Source organism: Triturus cristatus, chromosome 3_1 (assembly GCF_964204655.1).
Source record: "Triturus cristatus chromosome 3_1, aTriCri1.1, whole genome shotgun sequence".
NCBI classification, from domain to species: Eukaryota; Metazoa; Chordata; class Amphibia; order Caudata; family Salamandridae; genus Triturus; species Triturus cristatus.
Window position 1 is genome coordinate 971,663,529 of NC_140583.1, and position 20,142 is coordinate 971,683,670.

The following is a 20,142-nucleotide window of genomic DNA, read 5'->3' on the forward strand; positions in this document are numbered from 1 at the left end:
TTATGACTGCACTCTCCCCTTCCTAGCCCCTCCTCGGTCCCCCCGACCCCAGCCTACCGGTGAGACGAACACCACCAAGCGTTGCAATCGAAACGCCTTCCTCCCTGGCTTCTTACATGATCATGCAGCATAAAACATTTTGAGAGATTACTCTGGATTCATCTCTCCATACACATAAAAAAAGAACTGACTGTGAAACAACTGCAAGTAAAAAGGCATCATAACATGACGCCCTACGACTACATGAGGAGCAAGGTGCTTTATTTTTCTCTTCTAATGTAAGCCTATTAGACTACTCTTTTCCTCTTAGGAAGCAGATTGTGCAATAAGTGTAACAAAGTCGTTTTGAGAAGGTATTAACTTATTAACCAGTCTAAAAATTCGGGACATTTAGCATGAAAAGGCATTTTAGGATGAGACTCTGCATTTGCTCATGCTGGACTCATATACCAGTCACAATCTGATATGTTGCATGAGAACTGTTCCAGGGTCCCCACTCACAACATAAATAATTCTAAAGTGGATGTCTCAAATTAGGTCTATGATGCAGAACCATGCAAGTAGATGACTGACACTTTATTGTCTCCTAGTTGTCACACTAGAGATCATCATTTATATACCGTAAATCTGAAGAGGCATGTAGTGAAGTTAAAATACTTAAGTTGCCAAATAAACAACTCAAACAGAAAAGGCAACCCTTATTTTTATTTTGTTTACAAAAAAGAGAACATTTGTAAAGGAACAAAACACTCCCAAAGAAAAGAATCAAATGAGTATGCAGTTGCAAAACAGCAAACAACTGAGACAAACGATTTTAAAAGCAACAACATAGGCCTCCCATGCACTTGCGCTGCTCATCTTAACCACACAATCAAGAGCACTTTATAGCAGACCATTGGTAACTGGAGCCAGGAGACTGAAGAGTAGGCACTGGACTTCTGGTCCGCAATTGGAATGATTTACTAAGCTGCTTTCTTCATCCACAGTGTGAGGTTGGCCGCACTTTAAACAGATGCTGAATTTTAGGTACCCCAGCAAAAGTAAGCCCAAAGATAACAAAGAAACCCTCTGGCACCGACAGCACAGCAAGAGCTGGAGATAACAGCAGCTGTAGTATGAGACACCAGTGCTTTAAGGTGAAGAACATCAAACCAAATAGCTTCTCCAGTACACCTGGGGATTGGTTTGTTGCAATAACCTATCAGCGAAAACGTGTTCAAACTGAAACTTTATGAAATTCTGGGCAGAAAGTGCTCAAACAAACTTTACTTGATTCTGCAAAGCAAAACTTGATCACCATGCACCAAGATTCCTTTAGCTGCACAATCACTGTGTGCGTTTTTCAATTGCCCAGAGAAATAAAGTTTCATTCACTTGAGGAAGCTGGTTACCCACCCCTCAGCTCCCATTCTTGCTACTCTCCATTTTCAGAGATTTTTCTCTTTTTGTCTTCAGATTTATTTTGAAATATGTGGTCTCTGTAGAAATGGAGCTCCTTTATGCTTTCTGTGATGTCTTCCAGAGCTCTAGAAGAAAATGGAAAGAGCACATATGAGCATGTAACACTGTATATTCCACTGTCACACCAGCAACCTCATCACCCCACCACTCCACCACTCAGAAGTTACTGCCAATTTAACTAATACGATCATGCACAAAACATAAGCAAGCATGTTACTGAATTAACGTATTGAAACACACCGGAACCTTGCAAACGAACCATGCAACTCGTGCAAAACATCAGAGTGCAATATCTTCACAACACAGAGATCTAACCACAAATCTATTGCCAACTAATGTACTGCTTATAGAAATACCTTCCAACCCAATTACACAATGTCTGTGGAACGATAAAGTATTGCATGTTGATAACCTCTTCCGTTGTAACCACAGCTGTTGCTGAACCCCGTAGTGTTACATAATCCTAACACCAACTTCACACTTCAAAGGTGAAAGAATGAATACGGAAGCTACTTGGATCACTGAAAAGACAGGAACTGGGAAGGTACAGCTGCTTGAAGAAGTGAAACGTGTGCCTAGAAGAAATAAGTATCAGTTGTAGATCATGGGGACCCTTATTTTGAGTTTGGTCTCCCCCTGTGACTTCTTGCGCGTATTTAACTGTAGCATGAAGGGCCAGGAATTGAACACCCTGCAAGGTTAGACTTACATCAGAGTTTATATTTCTTGCAGTGCTTCCTGATTCATGTGTTTGCAGAGAGGTACAAGATGTACAGAGACACAAGCCACATAGGATACCAAGCTTCTGCCTCAGCGTAACCACTCTAAGACCTGATGTGCATACCCAGTTTCACTTTAATTGAATGCCTCACCCTTCCCAATTTACACCGAACCCTAAATGGCTGTGCCTCATTTTGATTAAAACACAAAATGCAGAAGACTTACCTCCATTTTGCGGAAATGTCAGTGACAAAATACATGGTGTTTCATGGACAAATATATACAAATCGTGTTGGAAGCAGAGTTCCGGGATATACAAGAAAACTTTAAACTTCTTACAAATCTTAAAACATAAGGAATTGTAAGAATACTTACTTTGTTTTAAGAAAAGAGGAGGATGAAAGATGTAACACAAAAAAATGAAAATCCATGTTGTGTGAGAGGGTTGGGGGTTTATGTGTACTTCGACGTAGAATGAAGAGAAATGCCACAGAGAAAGAGAAGAAAAATAGAAACGAGAAGGGGGGGGGGGGGGGGGGGGGGGGGTGAGGGAGTGGGGGGGCGGGGGTGCACGCGGATGCAGGGGTACAGGAGGCAGGGGTATGGTAGCCAGAAAAAAACGCAATCATTGACCGAGTCAGCCACTCTGACTTGTTTGTGTGAATGAATGAATGAATGAAATAAACTTATATCGCGCAGACTTAGCCCAATGGGCGTCAAGGCGCCTAACAACTAGAACTGACTGGGAAGAACAGGAGGCAGCCACCATTTAGTCATGCCAAAGATTCCTTGAGGTAACACTTGCTTTTATTTGTAATAAATCACTAACCATCCGCAACCTAGCTTCGTCTCCTCTTGCTGGATGACTTTATGCTGGTCTTTGATCATGTACAGTACTCGGCTGCCTTTTGGCTAAGTTTGTGATGTAGGTTTACCATACACAAAGTTTAAAAGAAAACAGAAGTTGTTTTTACAGTATGGGAGAACTTGACCATGCCTCCCATTTCCCCAAGTACTACACTAAGTTGTATATCCGGGCAATATCAACTAAGGTCCAACTGTCTTTTGCTACGCACAACACACGGTCTGGTGAGCCATGTCATGTAGAACTCATTTCTGCTCCCAGCTACTGAGTCCGGTTTTAGAAAATACATCTGCCAACCTTGCTCTCCAGACAGACGCTTGGACTACAGACTACCTTGTTCTTTTGCTTCTTTGTTTCAAAGGAGTATCTGCCTTCCTTCCACAGCAGCCAGAAGCAACCTTGGAGTAGTGAACCCGATATACAAAAACATACACCCATAAAAACACATTCATTTTCTGCTGCTACGTTTGACCTTTCTAGAAGAACATATAGCTAGACAAAAGTTGGTCTTGAAAGTCCCTAATATTGCGAAATAGGGACAAGGTCAGAATGAAATATGTGCAGCGTTTATATCTTGAAAAAAATAATAATGAGGTTGACACCAATCTCAAATAAGTGATGGAGTGAACAAAGAAACAAAACAGACATTTTCGTAACGATATCTGTATGGCTACTTGGACACTTAAACAGCAAAGCCCCTTGAGTAACTATTCTTAGTACATGCAACTACTGAAAGCATCTTTCAACTTGTCATCACTACTTGAAGACAAATGGAGCCTTTAATCAGGTGCTGCCCATATTACAGTGATGAAAACTGCCTCAAATAAAGATCCAAAAAGAATCAGACTAATTGCTATACCGGTCAGCTCTAAGGCAGACCCAAGGTGGCCTTCCCCCAACATTTGTTCCTTAATCCTCCATTTTTGCTGATCTAGTTTTTGTTGGTCTTAGGATTCTGGACTTTATCAACGCTAACCAGTTCTAAAGTGCTTATGGTCTCTCCCTTAAACATGGTAAAATTGGCTTCCACCCAATTTGCACATTTAGTTCACTAAGTCCCTAGTAAAGTGGTACTACATGTACCTAGGGCCTGTAAATGTAAAGCTACTATTAGGCCTGTAGCACATGTTGTGTCACCCACTTCATTTTTAGGTCTCGCCTGACCCAGCGCATGCGTTGGTCTGGCGAGACTTGAGAGGGCACCAAAAAGTGCTACCAGGCCAGCCTAGAGCTACAGTGCATGTGCGCGGGCGCGCGCGCTGCTTTTACCGCGATTACTTTCACGGCCGCTTTGATGTTTGATTGCATCGCGATCAGTTCCACTTTCGCGGCCGCACGGCCGCTTGGCAAAGCCAATAGGTCTCGCTTTTGCGACCTTATAAGTGTTTAGTTATGCAACTGTTGCATGGCTAAACACTTATAGGGTCCCAAAGGCGAGACCTATTGGCTATGCCAATGCTTGTTAAACATGTCTCAGGCCTGGCATTGCAGCCTGTTTGTGCAGTTTTTAAGTACTTTTTTAACCTGACAAAATAAGCCTTTTGCTATGCCTAAACCACCTTTTTTTTTTAATACATAAAAGTGACACCCAGGGTAGACCCTAAACAGCCCATAGATAAGGGTGCAGCGTATTTAGTTAGTTGGAGATGTACTTCTACCTTTTACATGTCCTGGTAGAGAAAAAAAATCTAAAATCAATTTTTAATACTGCAAGGCCTGCCTTTACCATACAATAAGATTTGGTTAACGTATTACTTTTACTAAGTGATAACTTTCAACTGGGAGCGAATAGAAATATCTTGTTTGGTATCTATGGAATTGTAGTTTAAAACTATCTTTAATGGTGAAGTCTGATTTAAAAACAATTCTGAAAATGTCCACTTTTAGAAAAGTTGGTATTTCTTGGCCTAATTATTTGGTACCTGCTGCCCGTTTCTTGGGTCACATGACAAGGTGTATGTCGCTGTTGGTATTTATGTATTGCTCCCAGACAATGAGTCAAAGGACAATAGGTGTTGGCAGTTGGCAGGATGGGGCATCTCTGACTTGATGAGGGGGAGAGCTGTCATCTAACACACTTGACTATCACAAAGGCTCTGCCCGAGCACATTCACAAAGGGTTTGACACTAGTCTATTGTGACCCCTGGACAGGGAGGCAGGAAATCCAAACCCCTCTGGGGGTGGAAACCTTTAGAACCTTCTCCTACTTGGCACCAGGTATAAATACTGGATCCCCTGACCCAACACTTCAATACAGTCCTGGACCTGTAGATACTACTGAAGACTGACTGCTGTGCTGCTTTGCTGCCAGGTCAGTCACTCTGCTGCCCTGCTACTTTTCTAACATGGTTGTTGAGAAGGAAGACTGGGCCTGCACCCATCATCCCAGGCTTAAAAGACTCCAAGGGTCAGCTAACTGACCACCTGTTTTGAGTTACAGGGACATAAGGTCCAGAGGCTCTGTGCAACTGCCCACCTGCCTGACACCTGCTGACCTCTGCTGAAGTAAGTTCCTGACGGCCAAGCGGTACCCCTCCGGTCCTAGACTCTTGATGTGGCCTCATTTGAGCTCCTCGCCAAATAAACAGAGAAATACTGAAGTTATCGGCTCTTCCCGAACAGACATGTTTGTGTAAGATCTTCCCGCCCACCAATGCAAAGTTCCGGCGAACCTCACTCTTCGTGCCACAGGATCCGCCAATGACTTCCGTCAGCACAAGATCTGTACTTGCATTACAGCATCAACAGCTTGGGGTGAGCGCCATCGCAAAGCTCCAGCAACTACCGCCCGCAACACGTTAGGATCTTTGCACTACAGCGATGACCATTCGTGACTCCAAGATTGCTCTTCATGCTACATCTATGACTATCCCTTCCACTGCGATTGGAACTCCTCATGCTGGACTTTGAAGGTAACCCTTTGAGCAGGACTAACATGGTCCTTGTATTTGGCCCGCCCTCTATCTCCGTCAGCCTGGACCTGTGACTTTAACCTGGTCTGTCATGACCAGATAACCACGAGTGGCACTTTGCGCTTTTAAGCGCTTTAACTACCCGAGATCTTCAATTGCACATCTTCGGTTCTACTGATTGGATTCTTGTCACTTTGGTGTCAAATAAGTCATTAAATATCAATCTATTTTTCCAAATTGGTGTGGGATTTTTCTTGTGTTTTGTTATAACTTTATTACCGATTGAAGTGCACCATAAATACTTTACACATTGCCACTAAGCTAATCCTGACTGCTTTTGTGGAAAGCTACCAAAGAGTTAAGCACAGGTTAATTTGAGATTGATTGTGACTTCACCTTGATGGAGATTGTGGTTGCTGCTTGAGTAGGGTTTCACCCCCTCAACCAATAACCCAATTTCCAACACTTCTACATCTAGATCGTAACAAACTTGGGTCCTCAAGCACCAGATATATGTCAGGTGTTCCACACATACTTTAAAAAAAAATAAGAAAAAAAAAATCTAAACGTAACATTTACAAAGTGCTTTTCTGAAGAATAAGATGCTCTTGGATCTATATTGAGCACGCATCATACATTTAGACAAACAGACAAGGGAACTTTGCAAACAGCTATTAATTAAACGCACAAATTTACAGCAATGGAATGTACACTTAAAAATACTTTATTATAGACTGTACTCTTATCTAGCCACAGATTCCTTATCTTAGAATATTCCCTAAGCATCAGACTGGATCCAGAAACTTTGAGCAGCTCCTCTCCATGACGGTGGCTGACTGCGTGCCGGTGTCACCCGTGCCGGTGTCACCCGTGCCGGAAGTGAAATGCACAGGCATATAAATGCGCCACCCCAGCACGCTGCCACAATGCCAGCTGATGTATCAGTGTACTGGCACTAGGGACCTCAAAGGGGTCACCCTAAACAGAGAAATTCATTCGCAGAGTGCGCAGGATGGGTCGGTAAGGAATCTATGGCTAGATAGTCTCTACCAGATAAGGTGTTACTGAAGGTAAGTAACTTCACCTGATAGACATCTTACCACAGATTCCTTTCCGTAGAATAGATACACGAGCAAAACCTTCCTGGAGAAGGGTCTGCAAACTGATTCAGACCCAGAAGTCCAGTAGTGCCCTTTACAATGTACCCGACTGTCCAGGTCGTAGTGTTTACTGTACGTGTGCAGAGATGCTCACGTTGCTGCCTGCAGTTGTCCAAGACCAGGACTCCGCGAGCAGTGGTCGTAGCTTTGGCTTAGGTGGAATAAGCTTTCAAACCTTTGGAGGGTTGCTTCTTGGCCAGTGCATAGTAGATTTTAATGAGGAGAAAAATCCATCATGAGATGGATCAGTTTTTGCACATGCAATTCAAGTTACTGTGTGGTAAATTCACCCCAGTACCGTCCAATTATGATTAAGCCCTATGGAATGGGGAATTACTGCCTGGGACTTATTATTCAAGTCGCAAAACCACTTGGAATTCCTAGTTCCATGGAGTTTAAAGAATACATTTTCTATCTGCTCTGAAGATGTGGGGCATGTGGGTGTGGTTGTAGGTAGGCTTGTGCAGCGAGCACGGGATGAACCCAATGAAGAGTTGATCATCCACCAAGAACTCTCTTGTCCCAACAATGTAGAACAAAAACTATCTTTTTGTGTCCACATGGTGGAGTCTTTTCTCGTCCTTAGAAGGATGAGGCAGAACGATGTTCTGGCATACGTGCAAGGGTGTGACAACCTTTGGTAAAAAAAGAGGTGCATGTTCTCAGAACCAGTTTGTTTGGGGGGGGGGGGGGGGGGGAATGTGAAAGGAGGAGGCACAGATAGTGCTTGCAGTTCACTAACCCTTCTGGCTGATGTTATGGCCACTAGGAGAGGTCTTTTGATGTTCAATAGGCGGAATGCAGAAGTTAAGCATGGGCTCAAATGGCAAGCACATTAAGAATGTTAGGATTAAATTTAGATGCCATTGGGCATAATAAAGGGTTTTGACAGAAACAAATGTTGGAGTCCTTTCAAGGAATGAATCACAGGCGACTTAAAGAAGGAGGATTGATCCAACAACCTCAAGAAAGCCAAGATGGCTTCAAGGACACCTTTAACAGTGCCTAAAGTTAAGGCTTGCCAAGCTAAAGAGAATGAACCTTTAATAAAGGTGCACAAATGGGGTCAATCACTTTTGAGGTGCACATCATGCCACAAATCTGTCCCACTGGCAGGCGTATACTGTCTTAGTCGACAGGCATCTGGCTGCCAGAATTACATAATAGACTTTTGAGGGAAGATCAAAGATTGTCAGCCGACTCCCTGCTGCAGGGCCTATGCTGGTCGGATCAATGGGAGGATCGGATATCGCTTTATGCTGACGATGACCTTCTGTATATGGTTGACCCCAAGCGCTCCCTAGCTAGAGTAATAAATATAATTGAGGACTTAGTCCATATTTCCGGCTATACAATCAATTGGACAAAATTGCTAGTATATATCCTTAAAGGCTAGCCGCCAGCTCTGCCCAAAAACTGTGCAATCCGAATGTCCACGGACGGTTTCATATATCTGGGGATATATGCCACCACAGATACCGCTCTCTCCTATAATAAGAATCTCCTTCCTAGAGAGGCTAAAGGCAAACGTCCAGCACAGGAGATCACTCCCACTGTCACTCATAGGGAGAGCTTTTTAAGATGATGGCACTGCCCCATTTCTTATATGACCTGCATAACACACCATACCCTGTCCTCGAAAAATAGTTGAAAACAAACTCTGCACTACTAGCTCTCCTATGAAATGGGGGATTAGCGAGGATTGCGCTTAACAAATTGACCAGAGGGTGGTATGATGGAGGAATTGTCCAACCGGATATTCAGAGATACTATTGGGCGGCACAATTAACCACGATCAACCAATGGGCATATTTACCGGACGATGAACCATCGATCCAGATGGATCGCTTGGTGATGCACCCGTGGGGACACCTACGGGCCCCATATGCTACACTTTCGAGGCTGCGACTGCAGTACCTGACAGCTGTAACCATCAATCTTTGGCACGTGGCCAACAATGCTCTGGGATGGAAAAACAAGCCGACTCGATCCACCGCACTATGGGACTGAGCGCCACTCAGACATCTGGGGAAACACCCAGAATTTGGCAAGTGGGATCTAATAGGCCTATCCACTATTGGGGATCTATAGTCACGAGGCTCAGTGCTCCCTTTTGCCAACCTCTGAAAAGAATATAACATGGCAAGCATGAAGATATTTCGCTACCTTCAGATTAGGCATGCTCTACAGGCGGCCATACCAGTGGGGGAGGCGCTACCAGACTCCTCCCCTCTTCAAGACTGCTTACTGGACAAACGATATGACAAGCAAATCGACTTCACTCACATACTAGAAAATTATAAATAACACTATGGCCTGCGCGAAAAGTTGTATCTTGACTTGGGGGAGGGGGGGTGGGGGGGGTAGCGGGGGGCAGATATATAACCAAGGATATACCCATTTTCACCATTCGTGATCTGCCTGAGCTTGTCCTATCTGGTGTTCAGGGAGCCTTCCATATGTTGAAACGGCAGGAAAATGTCTTGGCGTTCCAGCCATGTTCAGAGACACAGGGCCTCTTGACACAAGGTGTAAAACCGCACTCTGCCCTGCTTTTTGCAATTCTACATGTTGGTGGTATCTGAACACCTGCACTAGCCTTCCCTTGATGGAAGGCTTTCGATGCCAATTGGATTGCTCCCAACTCCAATACATTTATGTGAAGCTGAGACTGTGCCGGAGACCAGAGTCCTCAGAACTCCTTCTCTCCAAGATGGCTGCCCCCAACTCAGGAGTGATGAATCTGTCACTACAGTCTGCTCTGAGTGGGGAAGGGAGAGGGCTCTGCACTGACCCAATTTTGGTTGCCAGCCACCACTTCAAGTCGTGGCACTCCCTCCAATATCTAGACCAGATCGGCGAGATTCCCAAGATGATGCACCCACTGGGACTTCAGGGCCTACATATGTCAATTGGCATATATTACCAGCAGGAGGCCATGAGAATTGCAGTCTCAGCCAGTCTCTCCGAAATCCAGGATAGAGGCTGAAACAGTAGAATCATAGTCTTTATTTCCTGGACTGGCAGTTACTGATGATCGACCCAAAACTGCACTGTATCCATAACAGCTCAGATGAAAGGGTGCATAAGAGAGAGTCCGGTGTGACTTCGGCAAGTTGAAAGTGAACCCCGAGAGTGCATATCTACTTAAGTCTGGAGGTTGGAGACTACTGCTTGGGCGAGCCCGCCTTCAAAAGTCAATCGTGGCAGTCAGAGGTAGACTAGAACTCCTGACCTCTGCAGAGGGAGGAAGGGGTGGAGTCCCACTTAAAATCCTTGCGTTTCTTTTTTGGACTTGCGCAGAGAATTGGAGCAAGACTAAACACGAACAACTGGAACAACTCTGCCAACTTCTAGATCTCGAATAGGACTCTGAACACAATATGGACTTGGACTGGTCTTGTCATGGAGTGCTTTGGTATTTGGCGATGTTGAGTTTCACCACCTTGTCTCATATGGCCTTTGGGTTTATCGGGCACAGTCACCGCAGGCCTTAGAATCATGGCACAACCCAAGGCAGAATAGGAAAAGATGGTGAGGATCTGTCACAGACATCTGATTGAGACAGTTTAAACAGGGCTTAAAAACTGTCGTTTTGGGAGGTAACACACTACAAACTGTGAAACAATTTTGTGATTGAAGTAAGGGTGTCAGAGGCGAGAGGTAGCTTCGGATCCGCACCTGGTGGTGCGGAAAGAAGAGAATTGACATCCCACGGTGCAGGTTCACCTCAATCCCCCACCAAAACACATCTGCTGCAGCGCTCAGAGATTGCAAAGGTATCCAACATGTCTCCCCCTGTGTTGGAACCACTGAATGCTGAAGCACCACTGCAGAGCCCTTATATGACAACGTGCATGTGTAACCAGGAGAAGCCGAAAGACCGGACAGGTATAAGAACCTTTAGGACTGGAAATCGCATGCCTTCTAGAGAAGATGGGATAATTTCCTGAATATCGACAATTCTCTGTGGCGAGGTGAGGAGGAGGGTAGTATCAAGAACTGACCCTGCAAACTGGAGGAACTGGGAGGGTTCCAGGTAAGATCGGGGATCGTTAAAGGCCAGGTCAAACAGCAACGCAACATTAGACTGCAGATGACGCATCACCACCTTTGGCAAACAGGCTTTGATCAGCTAGTTGTCCCCACTAATGGACGATTGGAATGCCTGACCTTCTGCAGTGGGCAACAACCAGCTCCATCACCTTGGTGGAGGCTTGAGGGGCCGATGTCAAGCAAAATTGAAGTACTGCAAATTGGTAGTGTGTAGAACCCACCACAAAGTGCAAGTGCGCCCAACTATCCAGCAGGACCAGAATAAGTACGCTTCTGTTGGTCGAGTGACACCATCCAGTCTAACTTCTAACAGCATAAACACCTGAACTAGGGACAGCATCTTGAACTTCGCCTTCCTGAGGAAGAAATTCAGGCCCTCAGGTCCTGGATCTGATGTAACCCACTGGTTTCCTTGGGAGGGAGTAAATATCGAGCAACATCCCTGTACCATTTCCTGCTATGACACTAACTCCAAAACTTCTTTTAGAAAGAGTGCTATTACCTCTTGCAGCCGGATGGTATGGCAAAAGGGAAAAGGACCAGGTGGTTAGGGGATGAAGCCTGAAGGAAGGGCTGAGTGTAGACCCTTTCTACTATATGAAGAACCCACTGGTCCAAATTAATAGGCCAGTAGAAAGAATGACCTACCCACCCCCACCCCTCTCTACCCGGCTCCGCATGGGTTTGGAGAAGCAAACTAGACCCATTTTCCTGGTGGTGGTGCTGGGAAGGAAGAGTAGGATGCTTTCTAGCGGGATACACATCTGTTACCTCTGGCTCGATCCCTTGTACTGCTTGTGGGTTTTGAGGTTGCAGGGCCTGGTGTTGGAAGGACTGCCAATGAAAGAAGGATCCCCTTAAGAACTCCCAAAAAGCTACAAAAATAAAAATAAATTGAGGTTAGTCCCTCTGGGGGTGAGGCTGTTGGAGACCTAGTGATCAGGCAACAGCCTTGCTTGCCTTGAAATGTTCCAGAGCGGTGTCAGCCTTGTCCCTGAACAAGCGAGCTTGATCGCTTGGGAAATCCAATAGGTCAGCCTGCAATATGGACGAAAAGTCAGAAGTCCGAAGCCCTGCATATGATAAAATAGAGAAAAAGGTCCCCATGGCACAGGCCACAGAATCTGCAGTGTTCAGGCTTGACTTGATGGTATGGAGTGAAGCGTTCTGATGACCTCTTGAAAATGTGCGCTTATTTATTTCGGGACATGTGGGGTAACTAAACGGGCAAATGGCGTTTTAAGGACTTCAAGGCCGCACTGCCCGCTGGAACATCTTTTTCCCTAGTCCGAGGGTTCAGAGGTTGGTGCTGACGGAATAAAGACCTCCTTAAGGACATTAGTCTTGACACCAACCATTGGCACCTGTAGGTCTAGCACCTCTGATGTCTTCCTGACCTACAAGTGGCCGGACAGAACCTCTGTTGTCCAGAGGGAATTTCCATCTCTATTTCTGGTGAGGTGTCTAGTCCACTGGTCGAGGATAAGCCTGCCAATTCATATTGGCGTTCTTCTGCGTCATCGCCATAGGCTTGGATGATGAGGCAGTCTGACTCGGACCCAAAAACGTTGTGTATCCTCTGTGTATTCTGAGGCAGGGGCTCTGAAAAATGTAGTGGGTGGCCCCAGCAGCGCTGAGCCTGGTGCAGGAGAAGGTAGAGGTATCAGCGACAGCAGTGATGGCATATCTGCGTAGCTGTGCTCTGGAGAGACGGCAGTAACAGGTGCTGAAGCCAAGAGGTCCAACACCTAACAGCGTTAAAGGTGTGAACATAGGCAAGCCGTACGTCATCGTAAGGCCCAAGGATGTGCGGAGGGAGCAGTGGCTGAAGCGAAAATGCGGAACATTGTGTTAGCCGGGGTGGATGCGAAGTGATTTTGTGATGTCAGCCAAGGTCACTTCCGGCATCAAGAAAAAGTCAGTGCCCCCTGCCTACGACTTGTGAGCTATGAAGTTTCCGGATCTAGTCTGACACCTGGGATCATTCTACAGGTGAGAGATCTGTAGGTAGAAGTATCCATCTGAAAGACTGAATACACTTGAACGTTTCCTGAAAAATCCCTTCTTATCTAGGCATGAAAGAAATGCGTTAATTACCTGTAACTGCAGTTATCCAGTATTGGTATCTTTCATAGATTGGATTTGAGCACAGATTTTGATACAGTGTCCCACTCCATTCTGGTGGCAAGACTGAAGGGATTAGACCTGGAGGGCTCTATTTTAGGATGGTTTGCTTCTTTCCTAAAAGACCGCATGTTTCAGGACTTTTTGTCCAATGTGAAATCCAAGCCACAAGCTTGGACTTCCGGGGTTCCACAGGGCTCTGCCTTGAACCTGTGCTATTCGACATCTAAGTCCGCCCACTGGCAGACTTCGAGAGTTGTGGGCTTACCCTTTTTTCATATGCAGACAAGACACAGATCATCTTTTCTCCATCATCGGCACGGAACCATGTCCTGTCCATTTTGAACCTGGGCTTGAGTAGAATCTCCTTATGGATGAATAAGCACTCCCTCAAGCTTAGTGGTGACAAGACTGAGGTCATGGCACTGGATAAGAACACCTCTCTTTGGGGACAAGACACCGTCCTGAATTCTTAGGGACCCTGCCCCATCTTCTAAAGGTGAAAAACATGGTCTTACCCACGATGAAAAACTTTCCATGAAACCAAAGGGGACTAAAGCAACTGCCACATATTTTGCAATCCTCAGTTGGCTGAAAATGATAACTGACTTATTGCCCCAGCGGTTCAAAGGACTGTAATTGACGCTTTAATCATCTGCAAAATGAAATAAGTTAATGTGCTATACCTGGGTGCCAATATGACATTGGTCCATCATCTGCAGATTGTTTGTAATGCTGCAGCTAGGATGCCCTTTCACTTACCGAAATCCGCGTCAGTTTCTCACTTGTTACAGGAACTGGATAGGTTTAGGTTTACTAAAAGAACAAGTTACTAACCTTCGGTAACGATGTATCTGTAAGAAACATTAGTTAGTTAGATTCCTCACCTTAGAATATCCCCAGGCGTCAGACTGGATCCGGAAGATTTTTCGTCAGCAATACCCCTTGCGCGTCGCTAGGCGTCGTCTGCGGCTCCGCGTCCGTCGTCGGCGTCGTGCGCCGGGATGACGTCGGAGTACTTAGACGCCGCCCTCGCGCGCTGACGTCAGTTCTTGTACATAGCCTTCCGCGCCAGGAACGCAGAGCCATGCAAAGACCGACACTGGTGCCAAAAACAAAATCTAGGGGCCTGAAAGGACAACCTTAACCCTAGATGTCAGTTCGCAGAACGGGGAGGATGGGAGGGTCGGTGAGGAATCTAACTAACTAATGTTTCTTACAGATACATCGTTACCGAAGGTTAGTAACTTGTTCATCTGAAAGAAACACGTTAGTTAGATTCCTCACCTTAGAATAGATACCCAAGCAATACCATCCCCGGTGGTGGGTCTGCGAACCAAGATCACACCAGAAAGTCCTGGAGGACAGAACGGCCAAAGAAGCCATCCCTCCGGACTTGGCTGTCAAGGCAATAATGCCTGGCAAACGTGTGTAGCGAAGCCCACGTCGCCGCCTGACAGATGTCCTGCAAAGGGACTCCCCGTCCCAAGGCAGTAGTAGCCGCTGTGGCCCGAGTAGAATGGGCGCGCAGCCCAACAGGAGGGTCCTTTTTAGCCAAGGAATAGCAGATTTTGATACACAAAACGACCCACCGAGAGATGGTTCGTTTGTGCACAGCTTTCCCCTTCTTAGCGCCCACGTACCCAACAAAAAGCTGGTCGTCCACCCGGAACTGTTTTGTGCGGTCCAGATAGAAGGAGAGCGCACGTTTTGGGTCCAGACGGTGGAGCCTCTCTTCCTCTTTGGAAGGATGCGGAGGCGGAAAGAAGGTGGGCAAGGTGACAGACTGCCCAAGGTGAAATGGAGTCACCACTTTAGGAAGAAAGGAGGGACGAGGCCGAAGGACAACCTTGTCCGGATGAACAGACAGAAAAGGAGGCTTTGAAGATAAAGCCTGGAGCTCACTCACCCGTCTAGCCGAGGTGATGGCTACCAGAAAAGCAGTCTTTAGAGTTAGAAGACGAAGAGGGCAATTGTGAAGAGGCTCAAAGGGAGCGCACATCAGGAATGTCAAAACCAGATTCAAGTCCCACTGAGGCATTACAAAAGGGACAGGAGGGAACGTGTGTGTAATGCCTTTGAGAAAGCGTGTAACCACAGGGGACTTGAAAAGAGAAGGCTGATCAGGAAGCCGCAAGAAGGCGGAGATGGCAGCAAGATAACCTTTCAGGGTGCCCAGGGCAGAGCCCTGCCGGGCCAGAGAAAGAAGGAAGAGGAGAACCTCAGAAAGAGGGGCGGAAAGGGGATCCACAGCCTTTGCTGTGCACCATGCCACAAATTTGTTCCACCGGCAGGCGTATACCGACTTTGTGGAGGGACGCCTGGCTGCCAGAATGATATCACAGACTTCAGGAGGCAAGTCAAATGGCATCAACTGCCGCCGCTCAATCTCCACGCATGGAGGTGGAGGCTGGACAGGTTCGGGTGGAGGACCGTCCCCTGCTGCTGCGACAGAAGATCCTCCCGAAGGGGCAGACGTATCGGGGGATCGGTCAACAGACTGAGTAGCTCGGGATACCAGTATCTTCGTGCCCAATCCGGAGCCACCAAGATGACTTGGGCCCGGTCGTGCCTGATCTTCTTCAGCACTCTGGGCAGAAGTGGTATAGGCGGAAAGGCGTACAACAGACCGCAACTCCACTCGTGACGAAAAGCGTCGCCGAGCGAGTGCCGCCTTGGAAATTCCAACGCGCAGAACTGCTGACATTGCGCGTTCTCTTCGGTGGCGAATAGATCTAACCAAGGCTCTCCCCACTGCTGAAAGAGGCCTTGCACCACTTCGGAGTTCAGACGCCATTCGTGATCCATCATGCACCGGCGGCTGAGTTCGTCTGCTCTGGCGTTCAGAGAGCCCGCCAGATGTTGAACCACCAGGGTGACGCCCTGGTGTTCCAGCCATGTCCAGAGGCGCAGAGCCTCCTGACAAAGGGTCCACGACCCCACCCCGCCCTGTTTGTTGCAGTACCACATGGCGGTGGTGTTGTCCGTGAACACCTGCACGACACTTCCCCTGACAGAGGGAAGGAAGGCTTTCAGTGCAAGCCGGATCGCTCTCAACTCCAACAGGTTGATGTGGAGGCGAGACTCCGCCGGAGACCAGAGGCCTCTGATCTCCGCCTCTCCCATATGGCCACCCCATCCCAAGAGGGACGCATCCGTCACTACGACATGCTCCGGTTGGGGAAGGGAGAGGCTCTTGCCCTTGACCCACTCGCGGTCCGTGAGCCACCACTGCAACTGCTGTGCAGTACCCTCCGAGATCAAGACATGGTCGGACAGGTTGCCGTGATGCTGGGCCCACTGAAACTTCAGGTCCCACTGCAGAGCCCGCATGCGCCGCCTGGCGTGATGCACTAGTAGGATGCAGGAGGCCATCAGCCCCAGAAGCCGCAACACTAACCTGACCGAAACCCGGGATAGAGGCCGAAAGATGGGAATCAGGGCCTGTATATCCCGGACCCGCTGTTCCGGTGGATGGACCCGGAACTGCGCCGAATCGAGAACCGCTCCGATGAAGAGGAGCTTCTGAGAGGGACTCAAGTGCGACTTCGGCACGTTGATGGAAAACCCCAGCAAATGCAGGAGATCCGCCGTAGTCTGGAGGTGGGAGACGACTGCCTGGGGCGAGCCCGCCTTCAACAACCAGTCGTCGAGATAGGGGAAGACTGGGACCCCTGATCTGCGCAGATGAGCTGCGACCACCGCCATCACTTTCGTGAACACCCGAGGGGCACTGGTGAGGCCGAAGGGGAGCACGGTAAACTGAAAGTGCTCTTGGCCCACCGTGAACCGCAGGTAACGCCGGTGGGCCGGCAGGACGGGGATGTGGAAATATGCGTCCTGCAAGTCCAACGCTACCATCCAGTCTCCAGGGTCTAGGGCAGCTAAAACCTGAGCCAACGTTAGCATCTTGAACCTTTCCTTTCGGAGGAAGGCATTGACGTTCCGGAGGTCCAAGATAGGGCGCAGGCCCCCCTTGCCCTTCTTGGGAACCAGAAAGTAGTGGGAATAACAACCACGACCTACTTCTGGACTCGGAACGCGCTCGACGGCCCCCTTGGCCAAGAGAGCCGAAACTTCCTCGCGGAGAAGATCCAAATGATCCCCCGAGATACGGTGGGGCTGCGGTGGCATGGCTGGAGGGGTCGTCTCGAAGGGGAGGGAGTAGCCCCTTCGGACGATTTGCAGCACCCACCTGTCCGATGTTATGGACCGCCAGTGGAGCAGGTGATGGCGAACTCTGCCGCCCACTGGCGTGGTATGGGCCTGAAAGCTCGGACTAGGAAGGCTTTGAGGCGGATGCTGCCGGGGTGGATGTGGGCTGACCACGTCGGCCTCCATTTCCGCCACGGCGGAAGCCACGTCCACGACCGCGCGCAGGTTGGTTCTGCGGCTGGTGGCTTTGCGAACGTGAGGAGGCGCCCCTTCCTTGGCCACGAAAGGGGCGAAAAGCGGAGGTGTGCGCCCGCGGAGCCGAGAGGCCCAAGGACTTGGCCGTAGCCCGGGAGTCCTTAAAGCGGTTCAGCGCACTGTCCGCCTTCTCACCAAACAGGCGAGTGCCATCAAAGGGCATGTCCATGAGGGTGTTCTGGACATCCCCGGAAAATGACGTGGACCGCATCCAGGCATGGCGGCGGAGCGCCACCGTGGTGGAAATCGCCCGACCTAGCGAGTCCGTGGTGTCAAGCCCACATCTTATGGCGTGCCGTGCTGCATCCCTCCCATCGGCCAGAGCCTGGGTAAGACGCGTCCGGACCTCCTCCGGACACTGGGGCAGCACGTCCTCCACCGTATCCCACAGGGAATGGGAATAACGGTCCAAGAGACAGGCGGTATTTAAAGACCGCAGGCCCAAACTAAGGGACGAGAACAGTTTCTTGCCAAACTGCTCGAGTCTCTTGGAATCCCGGTCCGGCGGAGCGGTCGGGAAGGAGGATTGGGAAGTAGAGGCCTGGATAACCAGACTCTCGGGGGTGGGGTGTTGGGACAGGAAGCTGGGGTCGCCCGGAGCAGGGCGGTGGCGCCTGGCAACGTTCCTATCCACAGGAGGAACTGTGGAGGGCTTGGACCAGGTGCCCTGCAGAACGTCAGTGAGGGCCTCGTTAAACGGCAGCAGAGGCTCAGTGGAGCTTGCTGAGGTTTGAAGCACCTCAGTGAGGATGTTGGTCCTCACAGCCACGGCAGGCAGCTCGAGCCCAAGGGCCTCAGCCGCCTTGCGCAGCACCACAGAAAATGCTGCACCCTCCTCCGAAGCCACGGTCGGAGGAGAAGTGAATCCAGCGTCTGGCGAGGTGTCCAGCCCGCTGGCCTCCCCCAGTTCATCTGCCCAGTCCTGAGAAAGCTGTGACTGAACAGCCAGAGGGTCCTCGAACCCCTCCCAGTCGCCCCCTTCTTCCGATTCCTGATAAACAGGAGGAATGATCGGAACCGGACTGTAGAGATGGTAGGTCTCTAGCGGCGTCGGATGCGGCGTCGGCGGACGCCGTGCCGGCGTCGGGTCCGGATGAGGGCTAAACTGGGGCGTCGGCGTCACAGGCGTCGGCGGCGCCGGTGACGGCGTCGGTGGTTCAGGCGTCGGCGCCGGTGGAGGAGTGACAAGGTCAACCGGCGTCGACTGGGGCCCAGGCATGGGCCCCGCGGGGACCTGCGGCGTCGAGACCGGAGTCGTCGACGGCGCCGGGGCCGGAGCCGCCGGCACGCGAGGTCGCCCAGTCGAGCCCGCGGGGCCCGAAGGCGCGCCAGCGGGCGTCGACGGCGGGGCCAGGCTCCTCATGGCCGAGAGGAAGGCACTGATCTCCGCCGGCGCCGCGTCAGCCCCAGGGACCGGAAGGTATGGGGGCGGACGCGGCACCTGCGGCTCCGCCGGAGCCGCGGGGGTGGAACCACTTGGACCCTCGGCCGAGTCGCGCGACCGGCGAGGGGAGTCCGAAGAGCGATGTCGCCTCTTGGACTTCTTTGAGTGTTTGGACTTACCCGACGACTTGGAGCCCGACGATCGATGGTGGCGTCGGCTAGGGCTCCGCGAGCGATCCTTGGACCTCCTCCTGGACCGGGATCGCGCACGACGCGGAGCCGAGTGGCGAAGCTCGAGAAGCTTGCGGGACCGCTCCCGCCTAGCCTTCGAAGTCAAGGCCTGACAGTCGTTGCACGACTCCGCGTCGTGGTCGAGGCCTAAGCAGTAGAGGCACCGGCGGTGGTGATCGGTCACCGACATCAGTCGATGACAATCCTCACAAGCCTTGAACCCAGGCATCCTACCGGCACCAGATGTCGACAGACAAGGATCAAAAATGATCAAAAAGATTTAGTCAAAAAAGACTAAAAGGGGTAGCTCTCCCGGATCTGCGCTTACTGGCGCGGAAAAAAGAAGAACTGACGTCAGCGCGCGAGGGCGGCGTCTAAGTACTCTGACGACGTCATCCCGGCGCACGACGCCGACGACGGACGCGGAGCCGCAGACGACGCCTAGCGACGCGCAAGGGGTATTGCTGACGAAAAATCTTCCGGATCCAGTCTGACGCCTGGGGATATTCTAAGGTGAGGAATCTAACTAACGTGTTTCTTTCAGATGTATTAAGTTTAAAACACTGTGCTATATGTTTAAAGTCAAACAGGGCTCAGGGCCACACTACATCCCGGAACTGGTAGTCCTCTACCAGCCTACTCGTTCCTTGAGATCTTCAAACCAAGCTTTGTTCACTGTACCGAGGTTCCGTTTAACTCGCATGAAAAGCCACTTTTGCGTATCTTGGCCCGAAACTGTGCAACTCTCTTCCTGAAACTAAGAAACTGATTCATTAAGGACCTTTTGCAAAAGCCTACACGACCTGGCTATTGTAATTT

The 20,142-nt window shown here is 49.3% G+C and overlaps 1 protein-coding gene across 1 annotated transcript in view; it reads right to left on the reverse strand.

Annotated features, from left to right (window-relative positions):
* Positions 1 to 685: 685 nt before the first annotated feature.
* The window catches only part of LOC146861339 (oligoribonuclease, mitochondrial-like), a 175,053-nt gene continuing 155,596 nt past the window's right edge, over positions 686 to 20,142 (reverse strand). The window contains exon 7 of the mRNA XM_085645624.1: positions 686 to 1,526. Coding sequence (XP_085501750.1) covers positions 1,415 to 1,526 — 112 coding nt within the window. The 3' untranslated portion in view covers positions 686 to 1,414. The remainder of the gene's footprint in view (positions 1,527 to 20,142) is intronic.